The sequence below is a fragment of the Mustela erminea genome, chromosome 7 (genome assembly GCF_009829155.1).
Source record: "Mustela erminea isolate mMusErm1 chromosome 7, mMusErm1.Pri, whole genome shotgun sequence".
Classification (NCBI taxonomy): Eukaryota; Metazoa; Chordata; class Mammalia; order Carnivora; family Mustelidae; genus Mustela; species Mustela erminea.
The window spans coordinates 67,816,407-67,834,674 of record NC_045620.1 but is presented as its reverse complement, the minus strand read 5'-3'; the positions used below and the strand labels follow the sequence as shown (position 1 = coordinate 67,834,674).

General features: G+C 35.8%; 1 protein-coding gene across 3 annotated transcripts in view; it reads left to right on the top strand.

The window, feature by feature from the left end:
- The window catches only part of TSGA10 (testis specific 10), a 153,110-nt gene that overhangs the window by 11,843 nt on the left and 122,999 nt on the right, over nucleotides 1-18,268 (top strand). For 2 of the 3 annotated variants that reach the window (XM_032352025.1, XM_032352023.1), the window contains exons 2-3: nucleotides 2,388-2,516; nucleotides 13,300-13,515. Coding sequence is in view for 2 of the 3 variants with exons in the window: in XM_032352023.1 (XP_032207914.1) it covers nucleotides 2,388-2,516; nucleotides 13,300-13,515 (345 nt within the window). In the remaining variant the exon portion in view is untranslated. The remainder of the gene's footprint in view (nucleotides 1-2,387; nucleotides 2,517-13,299; nucleotides 13,516-18,268) is intronic. The other variant, XM_032352024.1, reaches the window with a different exon arrangement.

Genomic DNA, 18,268 nt, shown 5'->3' with positions numbered 1-18,268 from the left:
ACACATCATCAAAAACTAATGAAGTACTGTATGGTGACTAACATAACACAATAAGAAATATATTCTTTTTTTAAAAGATTTTATTTATTTATTTGACAGAGATCACAAGTAGGCAGAGAGACAGTCAGAGAGAGAGAGGAGGAAGCAGGCTCCCCTGCTGAGCAGAGAGCCCGATGCGGGGCTCGATCCCAGGACCCTGGGATCATGACCTGACCCACTGAGCCACCCAAGCACCCCAAGAAATATATTCTAATAATTGTGTGAGGAAGACCTATCTGGAAGAAAAATATAGCTATGCAGTTTATTCTATAACCAATACCTACAGAAGTCTCATTGAAGAATGATCACTATTTGATGGAGAATATTGAGAACACGTCCTAAGAGAATATGGAATTCAAGCTGAGCCTCAAAAGTGTCTTTAAACGGAGAAAAGAGCAAGGCTCATGAGCAAAAGTTATTGTATATTTGTAATGATAATATGAACGTATGTATAAAGAATATGGAGAATAGTTTGTCTTTTATAGAGGTATTCTTGGAGGTACCAACTAGGAGATAAGTTTGGAGAAGTGGGAGGTGACCAAATTATGAAGAGCTCTGAATGCATGGCAGGTTACAACTTTAATTGAAGAGATCCTTGCTATTCAAAGTGGTCTCTGTACCAGCCAAATAAGGAATTACTGAGCAGCATTTTTAGAAATGCAGTATTTCAGGCCTACTGTAAATAAGAAAATTCATAAGTGATTCATATGTTCAGTAAGATTTGAAAAGTGCTATTATAGTGTATAGTCTGAATCTGGTATTCTAAGTCAAATGTTTATGAGTAAGAACACCTTTTTGTTTTTTTTTTTTTAATGTTCAGTTAGCATGTAGGAACACATTTTTCAACAGAAATTATGTAAAAAAAAAGATACTTTGGATTTTGGCCTAAGCTATATAGGCCTAAATGATTCATAAGTTAGAAATACTCTGTGAGACTTAGTGCTGAAATTCCAGGTGAGGCAATAAGTGCTGAAATGAAGAACTGAAAAGCAGGTTTATGTCTGGTTTAAGGGAGGGGAAAAAGAAAATAAGTCTGTCAGACTGCTAAGTAGTGGGTCATACAGGGTGTAATAGAAAGTCAATGACTGGGGCATCCTGATCCTATAATTTCCCAAATGCTAGTTTTTGTAGAATAGCATCTGTGTTGCCAGGAGAGATCTAGGATTCTTATAGCAAATTCTCTCTTCCTTAACATAACAGCAGGCAGCCTTCATTCAGGGAAAGAACAAATTATTTCCCTAAATGATATAATTTCTGAAATACATTGTTATATTAAAAAAGCACAGTATGGGGTAGTACATATAGTACTCTAAAGTGAAAAAAAATTTTTTTTTAAAGATTTTATTTATTTATTTGACAGAGAGAAATCACAAGTAGTCGGAGAGGCAGGCAGAGAGAGAGAGAGAGGAGGAAGCAGGCCCCCTGCCGAGCAGAGAGCCCCATGCGGGACTCGATCCCAGGACCCTGAGATCATGACCCGAGCCGAAGGCAGCAGCTTAACCCACTGAGCCACCCAGGCGCCCTAAAGTGAAAAATATTTTAATGTTATTATTTTGCACATGTGCAAATATGTATTTAGGAAAATTTCCTAAAATTGGAATTATTTGTACAGGAGCTTTGTGCATTTGTAATGTTGCTAGATTTTGCACAGCTGTTCTCCAGAAATATTGTATCAATTTATGCTGCCATCAGTGATGTATAAGAATGTTAAATTATATATCCAACTTCCTGATCTTTGCCAGTGTGAGGTTAAAAAATGGTATCTCAGTGTTGTTTTAATTTGTGAGATTGAATATCTTTAAATCTGTTTAAAAGCCATTTCTATGAAATATCCATATTCTTTGCCACTTTTTCTATTAGGGTATTTCATCTCCTTTTTTATTTATACGAATTATTTCTGTATTAGGGACGTTAGCCCTTTGTGGTATGGGTAGCAAACCTTTTTGTTAATATACAAAAGCAGCAATAAATAGGTAGCTAGTAGCTATTATATTGGTCAACACAGGCTTAGAAGTAGCCTGCATTATTTACTGATGACCCATATTTCCTTAGAACGGTGGTTACAAATGGGATAGGATGGGATATGTTTTTTGGTTTTTTGTTTTGTTTTGTTTTTTTGAAAAGCATGTTGAATATTGTACTTTTATATTTGGAAAACAGAAAAAGTTTCATAACATGGGATTTTAAGAAAGTAAAGTTTGATGAAAATCCTCTTAGCTGGTAAGACAGAGTTAAAAATAGTGTATCTAAGAATATTGTTAATTTCCAAGTATCATTGACAGTTGTGAAAAATCACAAAACTGTTTTAAACTGAATGCCTCTGTATCATTCCCATTTTTTTCCACTAGGTTACCACCAAAGAACATGATTTTGGTCTAGGGGCTCCAGTTTCTGAAGCTGAAAAATACCAGAATACTCTGCAGCTAGAACAAGAAGTGAGAAATCAAGATAAATTCATCTCTGCACTGAAATTACAGGTTACATTTATTTCCCTGAATTAATTTGAGATGAGGGCCAATTTTGAAACAAGAAGATGGAGAATAAATACTAATTCAGTGCTCCTTGGAATTTTATGGGTCTAAAATCATTCCATTTATATCCTAATCATTTTGATACATGAAGATTCAGATATATATGAGTGCAAACTATGTGGAAGTGTTGTGTCCAGTGCTTTTATGTACATAATCTTATTTAATTCCAACCTTGTGAAATAGTGCTGTGATTTCCATTTTACAGACATGGAAGCTAAAATTCCAAGAAGCTATAGAATTATATTTGACTAATAAGTGACAGAGCTAGGCAGCATTTGTCTGGACTCCCAAGTTAGCTAGGATTTGAACCCAGTTCTCTGGAACCCAGTTCCAGGTTTGATATTTGTTTTCCTGGTGCCTGATCTGTGTGGTAAGCCTACTAATGAAGGCTATTAAAAGAAACTTCCTCTTTTAAGAAGATGGAGTAGACTTACTTTACCCTGTTTGTCCTACTTAGTACAACTAAAAATGCTGAACATTTTGTTATAAAACAAACATAAGGACATTCTGAAAGGTGGGCAGGAGCAGGAAGACTGGCTAGGGACCTCAGCATACAATAATTGACATGTTAATGAATTTCTGGGTTTTCCTTTTGCTCCATGTATCTCATTGCTAGAAAAACTGGCATCTAGAATGGATGCAGACAAAAAAGAACTAGGAAGGGGGCAGTCTAGCAATGTAGACCACTTTTTTTTCTGTCCTGGGTCTTTATAATTTATATATATATATTTAATTTGGAAACAATCTCAAACTTCTCTAAAAGTTGCAATTACAGAACAAAGAATATCCCCCACCACAATCCCAAACCATTTGAGAGTAAGTTGCAGGCCTGATGTCCTGATATCCCTAACGTTTGAGTGGGTCTTTCCTATAAATAAGAACTCTCTACTACAAGATCACAATACAACCTAGTAAAAATCAGGAAATGAACTTGAATACATTGCTGCCAGCTAATCCTCTGACCCCATTCAAGTTTTTTCCAGTTGTCCCATAATGTCCGCAATAGCAAAGAGATCCAGCATCACACATTGCAATTAGCTATTGTGGCCCTTTATCTTCATTCAGAAACATTCTTCCTTGATTTTCATGACCACAACACTTTGAAGAATACAGGCCAATTATTTTATAGAATGGCTATTGATTTGGGTTTGTTATGATCATCTTTATGTTATGAACCTTTGGCTGTGTGGAAACCAGCCTTCAAATTGGCCCACCTCCTTTATTCCCACTCTAATACAGTCTTCTTGCACATGGTACCAGAATTGATCTTTGTGCCCAAGAGCATAGAGCAGAAGTGTTTAAGTTATAAAGTGATCTCTTGGATCACGTGCTCTAGAGGAAGCAAGTTTCCATGTTGTGAGCAGCTCTGTAGATAGGCCCACCTGGAAAGGAACTGAAACAGCCAATAGCCAGTGAGAAACTGAGGTCTACCAAGTATGTTGGGTGAGTTTGGAAGGGGATTCTGTAGCCCCACTTAAACCCTTCTATAGTGACAGTCACCCTGACTGACTCCTTTTGACCTAGTGAGAGACCTTAAACCAAAATTACCAAATTAAGCCACTTCAGATCCCTGATACCAGGAAACTGTGACATAATTGTTGGCTTAAGATACAAAATGAATACAGACAGGAATACCACAGAAGTGATGGTGGGTTCTTTTCATTGCCTCCTATCAAATAGCACAAAATTTCAATTTGTCCCATTACTAATGATCTTTATTTGGATCCCTTGCTTAAAGTGTTATCTTCTGGGCTATTCCCTGGTGAAGTTCCTCTTTTTGCTCTACTAATTATTTTTTAATTTTTAATTTTTTAATTAAAGTATAGTTGACACATAGTATTACATTAGTTTCAGATATACAGCATAGTGATTTGACAACTCTATACTTCATGCTTTGCTCACGACAAGTGTAGTTGCCATCTGTCACCATACAGTGCTATTATAATACTATTGACTAAATTCCCTACATTTTACTTTTCATCCTTATGACTTACTCATCCCATAACTGGAAGCCTATACCTCTCATGCCCCTTCACCCACTTTCTCATCTTCCTCCCCTCTAGCAACCATCATTTTGTTCTCTGTATTTATGGATCTGTTTCTAATGAAGACTGTTTGGGGGCAATAACTACCTGTTCAAACACCATGAAAAAAACCGTAGCCTCATTCCTGCTGGAAAAATCTGAGTAAAGAGCCTAGACTTCCATCCTTGTCAAGCTGTGACAAGGAGTCCCAGCCATACCTCATGGCTCACCCTCCAAGCCCCCACATCCCATCAAGGTGATATCAAAAAGGCATGCTGCGGAGCCAAGACTATATTGTCTACTAGGTAGTAAGTATCCCCCACAACCACCTAGTGTCAGCAAAGACCACATCAGGAGCCTAGATATCCACCCTCACTGAGAGTAACAGGTTTCCCCTTTCCTTTTTGTTGACGTGGTTTCAGAGGGGACCACAGGCAGATTCAGGATTTTTACTTTTTTCTAGCAGTAACAAGTCCACCCACCCACAGAGTTGGTGGAGGACACATGAGAATAATAACAAGGTACCTGTATTCTTCCTTACTGTGGTGGTATCAGCAGAGTTCTGGTGGGGACCCTGAACTCCCATCCCTGCCTAATAGTAACAAGAACACCAGTCCTCCCCAGTTATCAGTAGAGGCACAGTAGAGAAATTGGACTTCCTTCACCTGGCAATAAGAGGTAGCATCCCCATTTATTAGCTGGAACTAAAGTCACAGAAGTGTGAGAAGAAGCCTACTAAAAACACAAGAGCAGATCTCAATGAAAAAAATCACTTCTTATCTCAAAAATCAGGAATATCTCAACCTTAATGAGAAAAGACAACCAGAAGATGCCAACACAGAGGTGAATTAGAGACTATCTCACAAGGATTTTAGATCCATTATCATATACATGCTTCAAGCAGTTCTGACCATGTTTAAACAAGCACAAAGCTAGAAAATCTCATCCAAGAAATAAAAGATATAAAGAAGAACCAAGTGAAAGTTTTGGAAGCAACCAAGATGTTCTTCAGTAGGTAAATAGATTAAAAAATTGTGGTATATCTGTACAATAGAATATTATTCATTGATAAAAAGAAATGAACTATCAAGTCACAAAAAGACATGAAGGAAACTTGAAAGCAAATTGCTAGGTGAGAAAAGCTAACCAAAAAGGTTGCATACTCCATGATTCCAACTATTTGACCTTCTGGAAAAGATAAAACATAGAGACATTAGAAAGATCACTGATTGCCAGGAATTTGAAGGAAGAAAGGGTGGGAAGGGTGAATGGAGCACAAGTTTTTTTAGGGAAGTGAAGCTATTCTGTATGATACAATGGTGGTAGATACATGTCACTAAGCATTTGTCAAAAGCTGTAGAATCTACAATGCAAAGAGTAAACCCTAATATAAACTCTGGACTTTATTTAATGTGTCAATATTCATAAATAAGATGGGAAACTGTGTCCTATGGGGAGAAGGAGTATGTGGGAACTCTGTATTTCCTGATTAACTTTTCTGTAAGCCTAAAACTACTCCAGAAGAAAAATGTGAAAGGGCACCTTGGTGGCTCATGCAGTTAAGCATCTGCCTTCAGCTCAGGTCATGATCCTGGGGACCTGGGATCAAGCCACGCATCTGGATCCCTGCTCAGACTGGAGTCTGCTTCTCCCTTCCCCTCCCCCTGCGTGTGTGTGTGTGTGTGTGTGTGTGTGTGTGTGTGTCTCAAATAATTAAATAAAACTTAAAAAAAAATAAAGTATTAAAAATGCACAGGAGAAAATATTTCTAAATCATATAGCTGATAAGGGATTAATATCAAGAATATATAAAGAACTTTACAACTCAATAATCAAAAACCAAAACAACCCAATTCAAAAGTGGGCAAAGGACTTGAATAGACATTTTTCCAAATGGCAAGTAAGCACATGAAAAGATGGTCAACATCATGATCCATTGAAAAAATGCAAATCAAAACCACAATGTGGTATCACTTCATACCTTTTAGGATTGCTCTTATCAAAACAAAATAACAAGTGCAGGTGATGTTGTGGAACAGCTGAAGTCCTTGTGCATTGTTAGTGGTAATATAAAATGGTGCAGCCATGGTGGAAGAAGTTTAGCAGTTCCTGTAAAAGTTAAATATAGAATTACCACATGATCCAGCTATTCCACTCCTAGATATAGCCCCAAAAGATTGAAAATAGGAATTCAGATACTTGTACACTGACATTCATAGTAGCATGATTTTCAATGGCCAAAAGGTGGAAGCAACCTAGCTGTCTGTCAATAGATGCATAACAAGATGTGGTGAGTACATACAATGGAATATTATTCAGCCTTTAAAAAGACTGAAATTGTGATGCAATATTGCAACATGGGTGAGACTTGAAAACATTATGCTAAATGAAATAAGCCATGCACAGAGGGACAAGTATGTGATTCCACTTATATGAAGTACCTAGAATAGGCAAATTCATAGAGAGTTATTGTTTAGTGGGTACAGATTTTGGGATAATTAAAAAAAATTCTAGAAATGGATGTGGGATGGTTCCAAAATATTGTGGATGTACTTACTGCCACCAATTCACACACTTAGGAGTGGTTAAAATGGTAAGTTTTATGTATGTTTTACCACAATGAAAATTTTAAAAAATACAGTAACTGAAATTAAAAACTCAGTGCTCTCAAACAACAGGATGGAAAGGAGATAGGAATGAGTTGGTGAACATGAAAATAGAAAATGGAAATAACCTAATTTGAATAGGGAGAAAATGGATTGAAAAAGTGTGAAGAGAGGCTCAGGACAGGTAGGACTATAACAAATGGTCTAATATTTAGATCACTGGAGTCCCAGAAAGAAAGTTAAGAGAGGATCAGACTGAAAAAATATTCAGAGCATTAATGGAATGGAATACTGCCTGGCATACAGTATATTCTAAAATAATAGTTGGACTGAATTTTCAGAAACAAAATTAGGACATGGAACAGACAGAATGAAAACAAAACCAATAGGTGATGTGTAATAGGCCATAAGCAGAAGAAAATAAAGTAGGAAGCTGAAAATAAAGTGGGAAGGCTAAATATTCTCCAAATTTGGCAAAAGACTTAATATGGATTAAAGAAGGTAAGTGAACACTTACCAGGAATCTCTCAAAGAAACCCATGCCAAGACACCTTGTATTCAAACTTGTGAGAACTAAAGACAAAAAAAAGTAATCCTGAAAATAACAGTTCATTACTTATAGGTGAGCACCAATTCAAATAACAGCAGATCTGAAAACATGGAGGTTGAAAAGAGGTGAAACATTTTAAACAATATTCTGTATTCAGTGAAAGTATCCTTCAGAAATTAATGGAAAATCAAGGCATTCTCAGATAAAGAAAACTAAGATAATTGGTTGCGAGCAGAACTATCCTACAAGAATAGCTAGAGGAATTTCTCTAACTAGAAAGGAAGTGATAAGAGAATCTTGAAAGAATAGGAAAGAAAGACAAAGAAGGGTATGGCTAAATGCAATACAGTTTCCTTTTTTGTTTTCTAAATTGTGTTTGTCAAATGTAATTCTCAATGGATGTAGATGAAATATCTAAGATAATTATTTTATTAGTAGAAGAGGGTAAGGGATATGAGGGGTATAAAGGTAAGTAAGTTTTCTACACTTGAACTGGTAAAATGCTGTGCTAAGTTACAAATTACGCTTTGAGCAGCCACTAAAAAGCTGTGCAAAGAGATTTCTCAAAAACACTATAAGTAATTCAGAATGGAATTTTAAAAAAGTTCAAGTAACCCCCAGGAAGGCAGGAAAAACAAAACAAAACAAAAAAACAAAACAAATGACCAAAAAGAAGTCACACTTGAATGTTTTTTTAAATTGAAGTATAGTTGACTCACACTTGAATATTAATATAACAGTCTAAGTATAACAATTAAAAGACAGAAACTAGTAGACTGGATTAAAAATGTGCGAAAGGAATCCATCAAAATCCTTGAGGAGAACACAGGCAGCAACCTCTTCAACCTCAGCCGCAGCAATATCTTCCTAGGAACAACGCCAAAGGCAAGGGAAGCAAGGGCAAAAATGAACTATTGGGATTTCATCAAGATCAAAAGCTTTTGCACAGCAAAGGAAACAGTTAACAAAATCAAAAGACAACTGACAGAATGGGAGAAGATATTTGCAAACGACATATCAGATAAAGGACTAGTGTCCAGAATCTATAAAGAACTTAGCAAACTCAACACCCAAAGAACAAATAATCCAATCAAGAAATGGGCAGAGGACATGAACAGACATTTCTGCAAAGAAGACATCCAGATGGCCAACAGACACATGAAAAAGTGCTCCATATCACTCGGCATCAGGGAAATACAAATCAAAACCACAATGAGATATCACCTCACACCAGTCAGAATGGTTAAAATCAACAAGTCAGGAAATGACAAATGCTGGCGAGGATGCGGAGAAAGGGGAACCCTCCTACACTGTTGGTGGGAATGCAAGCGGGTGCAGCCACTCTGGAAAACAGTATGGAGGTTCCTCAAAATGTTGAAAATAGAACTGCCCTATGACCCAGCAATTGCACTATTGGGTATTTACCCCAAAGATACAAACATAGTGATCCAAAGGGGCACGTGCACCCGAATGTTTATAGCAGCAATGTCCACAATAGCCAAACTATGGAAAGAACCTAGATGTCCATCAACAGATGAATGGATCAAGAAGATATGGTATATATACACAATGGAATACTATGCAGCCATCAAAAGAAATGAAATCTTGCCATTTGCGACAACACGGATGGAACTAGAGCGTATCATGCTTAGCGAAATAAGTCAAGCAGAGAAAGACAACTATCATATGATCTCCCTGATATGAGGAAGTGGTGATGCAACATGGGGGCTTAAGTGGGTAGGAGAAGAATAAATGAAACAAGATGGGATTGGGAGGGAGACAAACCATAAGTGACTCTTAATCTCACAAAACAAACTGAGGGTTGCTGGGGGGAGGGGGTTTGGGAGAAGGGGGTGGGATTATGGACACTGGGGAGGGTATGTGCTTTGGTGAGTGCTGTGAAGTGTGTAAACCTGGTGATTCACAGACCTGTACCCCTGAGGATAAAAACATATGTTTATAAAAAATAAAAAATTAAAAAAAATAATAATAATAATAAAAAGGAAAAAAAAAAAACAACTTAATCTAGCCTTAATGCTATCTGTAAGAAATTCACTTCAAATATAACTGTACATGTAGGTTGAAAGGTTGAAAGGCATACACACTGAAGATGAAGAAATAAAACTGTCGTCCCTGATGGTAGATGATGTGATCCTCTACCTAGAAAATTTCATGAAATCTGCAGTACAAAACTAGAACTAGCAAATGAGTTCATCAAGGTCACAATACATGTTCATTTTCTTTATATTAGCAATTCACATGTGGAAATCAGAAAATGCAATATCATTTACAATTACTCAAATAGAAAATCGAATCCTTAGATATTTGAAGTACGAACTTATAATCTGAAAACCACAACATGCTAATGAAAAACCAAAGAAGGTCTAAACAAATGGAGCGACATCATGTTTATGGATTGGAAGCCTCAACATAGTAAAGATGTCAGTTCTCTCCAAATCAGTATACATTTAATACAGTTCTCATCAAAACCCCAACAAAAACAATTTTGAAAAGGATAATAAAGTGGAAAGAGTCATTCTCTTTGGTTTCAAAGCTTATTATATAACTACAGTAGTTAAGACTGGTATCACTAAAGAGATAGACAGATCAATGATACAGAAGAGAGAATCCAGAAATACCCTTACACAAGTAAAACCAAAAGGCTTTTGACAGAAGTGCAAATGCAGTTTAATGCAGGAAAGATAGTCTTTTCAACAAACGGTGCTAAAACAATTGAAAATGAATCTAGACCTAAACTCACACCTTAACACAAAAAATTCCAAATGGATCATAAATTTAAATGTAAAACATAAAACTGGAAACTTTTTAGGATAATATAGAAAATCTTCAGGACCTTGGGCTTGGTGAATAGTTCTTCAGTATGACACCAAAAGCATGACTGATAAAAGAAAAATTGATAATTTGGACTTCATCAAAATTTAAATCTTTTGCTTTGAAAAATCCTTCTAACAGGATGACAAAACAAGCTACAAATCATATTTCTTCCAGAAGACTCATATGTAAGATACATGAAGAATTCTTAAAATCAGCACTAAAAAGGAACAATCCGATTCGAAAATGAGCAAAAGATGTGAAGAGATATTTCATAGAAGGATATATGTTGATAAGCACATAAAAAGAAGTTCATCCTTTCTAAACAGGATGGGGAAATGCAGATTTAGGCCAAGATGAAACAACAATGCATGCCTATAAGAACAGTTAGGATTGAAAATAGTGACAATACCCAGTGCTGGCAAGGATGAGGAGATCACTCATACATTCCTGGTAGGAATGGGAAATGGTACAACCACTCTGGAAAATAGTTTGTTCTGTATAAACTAAAGATATATTTATCATACAGCCCAGCAATTGCACTCCTAGGTATGTCAGAGAAATGAAAACTTATGTCCACTCAAATACCTGTATGTGATTGTTCATAGCTGCTTTATTTGTCATAAAGACTGGAAATAACTACAATTTCCCTTAATTAGTAATGTCTAAACAAACTGTTAATCCATACCATGGAATATTAGCAACAAAAAAGATTGAACAATGCATTCATGTAACTTGGATAGATCGCAACGACATTGTGCTCAGTGAAAAAGACAGTGTCAAAAGATCACATACTACGATCTTTATCACGATTTTACTTATATAACATTCCTGAAAAGACAAAATAATAGAGATTAGTGGCTGCTAAGAGTTAAGGATGAGGAGGGGAGAAGATGTGACTGAAAGTGGTAACAGGAGTGCAATCTTTGTGATAATGGAATAATTGTATATCTTACCGAGATGCTGACTCTACATGGGATCGCATTGTACCAATGTCAAATCTCTGAGTTTGATACTGCATTATAATTATTTAGGATAGAACTATTGGGAAAAGTGGGTTGAGGGCCAAAGAAATCCTTTTGTACACTTTGTAACTTCCTGTGACTCCTTTGTTATTTCAAAATAAAAAGGTTTTTTTCTAAAGCTATTTTTTGAGTACCTGTCATCTTCCAGAAATTTTATGTGAACTTTTATACTTGTTATAATACTTGACTACAATCCTGAAAATTGTAGGTATTCTCTCCATTTAGCAGATGAAAGTCCAGAGGCTTCCATTTATTTTTCCTAAAGTCAAATGAATCTCTTAGGATCAAGAAAATATGGTAAATTGTCAGGATTAAGTAACTGATTAAAGAACTACAATAGGACTTGAACTGGTCTGCCTAATTCCAAAGCCTACATCCTTTCTACCACTTGAAACTGCCTCTTCTAAAATAGTTGTGTCTTGGAATTTAGTAAAAGTGTATGGCTTGATGCTAGAGGGGAGGAAACTGGGTTTTTAATTTATAATTTATTAGTTTTATTTCATTTTAAAAATTTGAGATTATATGTTAGGTATATAGGAAATGATATAGAAGTTAGAGGTGTGTTAATACTGAAGTTAGAGACAATCCCTTTAAAGTTGCTTAGAATTTAGTGGAAGGGACAAGGAAGTAAACAATAATATATGTTATCAGATACCAAGATTAAATTGTGTAAGAGGCTTTATGGTGGCACAGAGAGGAAAAGCGTTTAACCTCTCCTGGTGCAGCGGAAAGTTAGCAAACATTTTCAGTGTGTCCTTATTGCTCAGAAATATAGCACTGTAGAAACCATGAACAAAGATAAAAAGACATATGGATAGATAAATTGAAGTTTATGTGTGTTTATCCTATATCCTATAGTTTTAAAAAAGATACAAGAAATAAAAATAACTTAGGTAATAAGAATAGGGGAAAATAAACTTAACGAAAGCACGAGACAAGAATAGCAGACAAGAGATCATTGCACACAGGTTCTGTGGGTTCTAGAGGTGGGTTGCAGGTAGGCTTTAAAATATCTTGAGGCCAGGGCAAAAAAGGAAACTTTATTTAAATAATTCACCATATGTCCTGACATACAGTCATTTTCAATGGGTCTAATATATTTTTTTTCCTTTAAAGGCATTTGGATACCTCCGTGATAGAAAAGGCCCTTTTCTTCATCCGTTGATGTTTTGATAGTGGGCTGGGAAGGAAAGCTGTGGTCCTCCACATTAGTCAGCAAATACTTGATTGATTTGGTATTTAGCTTAGTCAAGTAAGTTATTGATATGTTCAAAAGAACTTTTTTTTTGAGTTAACATATTTTGGCAACAAAAATTAGAAATTTAATTCTGAAGAACATCTAACTGGTATTAAAATTAAGTAATTTCAAGATTGGTTTCTTTTGTGTAGATATAAATATTTGGCTATTTTTCTAATAGTTTTGGCTAAAAAGAAATAGTAATTAAGTTTATTAATTGTAAATTGTTTTTGGAAGATGTAGCTATAAACCTTTGAATTTTCATTTAATATGTTTTTTCAGATAGGTATTACATTCACATGGTACAAAATTCAGAAAGTGAAAAATATATATATAGGTAGGTCTCCTTCTAGGGACGCAAACCTCTTTTCCTGATTCCAGTCGCCTGCTTGTTCTCCTCAGAGGGAAACAAAGGAAATATTTTAATATGTTTATTTTCTTTCTAATTATAATAGATTGAAGATCTCAAACAGACAAATCATGGCTTGGAAGAATATGTTAGGAAACTCTTGGATAGTAAAGAGGTGGTAAGCAGTCAAGTAGATGATTTAACCAGCCACAATGAGCATCTTTGTAAAGAATTGATTAAAATTGACCAACTAGCAGAGCAACTAGAAAAAGAGAAAAATTTTGTGGTGGATACCGCTGACAAAGAACTTGAAGAAGCAAAGGTATTACATTTACCACAATAGGATTTTTTATTGCGTTCTAACTGATATATAGTTTTGCATTAGCTCAAGTTGTACAAAATAATGATTCAGTATTTCTGTATATTGCGAAATGATCAATGCAGTAATTCTAGTTAGGATTTTATTTCTACCCTAGGATAAGGATTTTAATTCTACTCTAAACATCATGCAGTTATTGAATACAATAGAAAGAGTGACGTTCACATTTATATCATTTGACAGTTTTTTAGATTTGACATTACATTTAAATATTTAGGGATTAAATTATATTGCATGTTTTATTTCTTTTAAAAAGTTTTGCTCAAAAAATTTCCGAAGTAATATGTAGTCATGATAAAAACTGGCAGGCAACAGAAATGTTCTGTATGGGATATATATATATATATATATATATATATATATATATATATATATATATATATATATATATATATATGATGGAAGATTGCTCAGCCATCAAACAGGGTGAAATCTTGACATTTGCAACAACATGGATGGAACTAGAGGGTATTATACTAAGCAAATTAAGTCAGAAAAACAAATATCTTATGATTTCACTTATATGTGGAATTTAGGAAATAAAACAGATGAACATATGGGAAGGGGGAAAATATTTTAATGTAAAAAATGTTGGAAATTATAACTTCTCACAATTATAATTTTTATTGCCTAACAGTTTATAAGCAAGATACAATGTATTTCAAAGCCAGAGTGAACCTTTTGAATTTTTTTTCTTCTCTCGAAGATTTTATTTATTTATCTGACAGATCACAAGTAGGCAGAGAGGCAGGCAGAGAGAGAGGAGGAAGCAGGCTCCCTGCTGAGCAGAGAGCCCAATGCGGGACTCCATCCCAGGACTCTGGGATCATGACTTGAGCCATAGGCAGAGGTTTTAACCCACTGAGCCACCCAGGCAGAACCTATTGAATTTTTTAAAAAAGATTTTATTTATTTATCTGCCAGAGAGAGAGAGTGGGAGAGAGAGAGTGAGAGTACAAGCAGGGGGAGTAACATGCAGAGGGAGAAGCAGGCTCCCTGCTGAGCAAGAAGCCTGATATGGGACTGGATCCCAGAACCCTGGCTTCATGACCTGAGCCGAAGGCAGATGATTGCTACTAAAGTATTTGAAGGACATTAAAAGGTAGCTTGAATATTTTAAACATTTTTCAATAAATTCTTTTTGTTTATACTGTTTCTTTTAAGAATAGTTATCCTTCATTAACAATTTAGTGTCAAATTAAGTTTAGTCTTAATAATAAAAATTATCGAGATGCTTAGATGGCTCAGTTGGTTAAGCATCTGCTTTCAGCTCAGGTTTTGATCCTAGGGTCCTGTGATTGAGTCCCCATTGGGCTTCTTCCTTGGAGGGGAGCCTACTCCTCCCTCTGCATGCCACTCCTCCTGCTTGTGCCCTCTTTCTCTCTCTCTGACAAATAAATAAATAAAATCTTTAAAAATAATAAAGATTATCAAATTAAAGAATATTGGGTTAATGTTTTATTTTCTTGTTTTCTTCCTCAAATTAAAAATTATATTGCTTCCCAGTCTAGGAGGCCTAGCTAGCTAAATTCCCCTGAAGAGAGTACCCAGTTTCGAAGTCATCAATTTTAAAGGATTCTTAAAATCTGTGCTAGAGAGTGAGTACTCTGTCAGGGTGAATCCTCTGCTATCAAAAAGAGAATTTAAGGAATGGGAAAGATTTAAAATAAAAGAGCTAGGATCTACCTGAAACTGAAAATGTTAAGCCCATAGATGGAAATTCTGCCTAGCTTCAAAAAGAGCATTTCCAGGAAATAGACATTCACATATGATGTGGAATATTTGGTATATCTGAGAATTGGAAAGCTTGAGTAGAGATAGCATTGCTGATGCAGGAAAGACATTGAATAGTAAATAAGAGGGGATAAAATGGGTTGTTTGAATGTACTGAAATGAAGTCACCAACCTCAGTAAGTGAATGTTACAGGTAGAATGGGCAGTAGAAAGTACATGACCAGTGTTGGGGATATGAACACCAGTGCATGTTGTCATCATTCTTATGTCATTGGGTTTGTAGTTTAGGTATCCAATTACTGGGGAGAGATTCCTTGTCTGATTTGTGGGATGAAGCTTGAGACAGAATTTCTGATTTGAGAGTTGAGAAAGAATATTTGTATTCCTGTACTCTTTGGGCTTATGCTCTAGAGAGGTAGAGTTTGAGGTTAAGTCAGTTTATCTGGAATTGAGGTAGATAATATCCAGTGTATTTATTTGCAAGAGTTTACTTTTAGTCATATTTTTAAAGATCGAGAGAATGACTTCTTCCATCATTTATTACATTAAAATGTATTGAATATTTACTATTTTATTTTCTATTTCTGTGTAACAAATTATTCCTAAATGTTAGTGGCCTCAGATGACAAACATTTGTTTCTCATCAAGTATAGCTTATTAGCTGGGTAGTTTTGGTTTACCATTTCTCAGGAAATTGTAATCAAATGGTTGCCAGTCTGTAGTCATGGCTTGATGGGTACTGGAGGGTTTGCTTTTAGATAACATACTCAGATGACTGTTGGCTTTTGGAGGGAAGCTTCAGTTCCTTGACAGGTGCACCTCCCTTAAGGTTGTTTGATAGTTTTATATCTGCTTACTTAACCTGAGCCAGTCATCCAAGAGAGGCAGAAAGGAGGAATCTGCAATGCCTGTTATGATTGTCTCAAAAGTTACAAACCATCATATCCTGTTCACTAGAAGTGAATTACTAAGTATATGCCACATTTAAGGGGAAGGGAATTAAGCTCCATCATTTAAAGTAAGGAATATCAAAATTTATTAATGTATTTTAAAACCACCAGAATTATATGCCTCCTTTTATCTTCTTATTTTGAAGTTTTTTTATCATTCATATTTTAATAATACAGTGTTTCTCAGCTGATTCAACATAAGTTTTTGAAATAAGCAGAATTGCAATTTTACCATTACTAGTTTCTTCATACAATATACATTTTAATTAACATAAGGGCTATTCTTGGACTGGATCTTCAATAGCTCTTGTCATTGTTACATTGGTATGTGTTTCATCAATCAAAAATATTTCAAAGTTTACCATTGAAAGATAAAGTGTAAAGGCTATTTAAGTCCTTCCTCTCCTCATGCTGATTCCCCCCTCTTCCTTCCCTGCTTTATTTTACTCTGTAGTACTTTCCAACTACTTTTCCCTATGCACACTCTACTCCAGCCACACTAGCTCCTTACTATTCCTTGGAATTTAGCTGGCATTCTTTTACCTTAGGACATTTTCTTTTATTTTATCTTCTGCCTGGAATGTTCTTTCAGATTTTTATATCGTTGATTTCCTCTCTCTCTCTTTTTTAAATATAATAATCTTTATTTTTTTAAATTGCTTTTCAGTGTACCAGAATTCATTGTTTATGTACTACACCCAGTGTTCCATGCAATACGTCCCCTCCATAATACCCACCACCAGGCTCACCCAACATCTCACCCCCTGCCCCTTCAAAACCCTCAGATTGTTTTTCAGAGTCCATAGTCTCTCATGACTCATCTCCCCTTCCAATTCCCCCCAACTGCCTTCTCTTCTCCATCTCCCCGTGTCCTCCATGTTATTTCTTATGCTCCCCAAATAAGTGAAACCATATAATTGGCTCTCTCTGCTTGACTTATTTCACTTAGCATAATCTCTTCCAGCCCCGTCTGTGTTGATACAAAAGTTGGGTATTCATCCTTTCTGATGGAGGCATAATACTCCATAGTGTATATGGACCACATCTTCCTTATCCATTCGACTGTTGAAGGGCATCTTGGTTCTTTCCACAGATTGGTGATTGTGACCATTGCTGCTATGAACATTGGGATACAGATGGCCCTTCTTTTCACGACATCTGTATCTTTGGGGTAAATACCCAGTAGCGCAATTGCAGGGTCATAGGGAAGCTCTATTTTTAATTTCTTAAGGAATCTACACACTGTTTTCCGAAGTGGCTGCACCAACTTGCATTCCCACCAACAGTGTAAGAGGGTTCCCCTTTCTCCACATCCTCTCCAACACACATTATTTACTGTCTTGTTTTTTTTGGCCATTCTAACTGGTGTAAGGTGGTATCTCAATGTGGTTTTGATTTGAATCTCCCTGATGGCTAGTGATGATGAACATTTTTTCATGTGTCTGGTAGCCATTTGTATGTCTTCATTGGAGAAATGTCTGTTCATGTCTTCTGCCCATTTTTTGACATGATTATCTGTTTTGTGTGTGTTGAGTTTGAGGAGTTCTTTATAGATCCTGGATATCAGCCTTTTGTCTGTACTGTTTTTGCGAATATCTTCTCCCATTCTGTGGGTTGCCTCTTTGTTTTCTGACTCTTTCCTTTGCTGTGCAGAAGCTTCTGATCTTGGCAAAGTCCCCAAAATTCATTTTTGCTTTTTTTTTCTTTTGCCTTTGGAGACATATCTTGAAATAAGTTGCTGTGGCTGATATTGAAGAGGTTACTATGTTCTCCTCTAGGATTCTGATGGATTCCTGCCTCACATTGAGGTCTTTTATATCCATTTCAAGTTTATCTTTGTGTAAGGTATAAGAGAATGGTTGAGTTTCATTCTTCTACATATAGCTGTCCAGTTTTCCCAGCACCATTTATTAAAGAGACTGTCTTTTTTCCACTGGATATTTTTTCCTGCTTTGTCGAAGATAATTTGACTATATAGTTGAGGGTCCATATCTGGGCTTTCTACTCTGTTC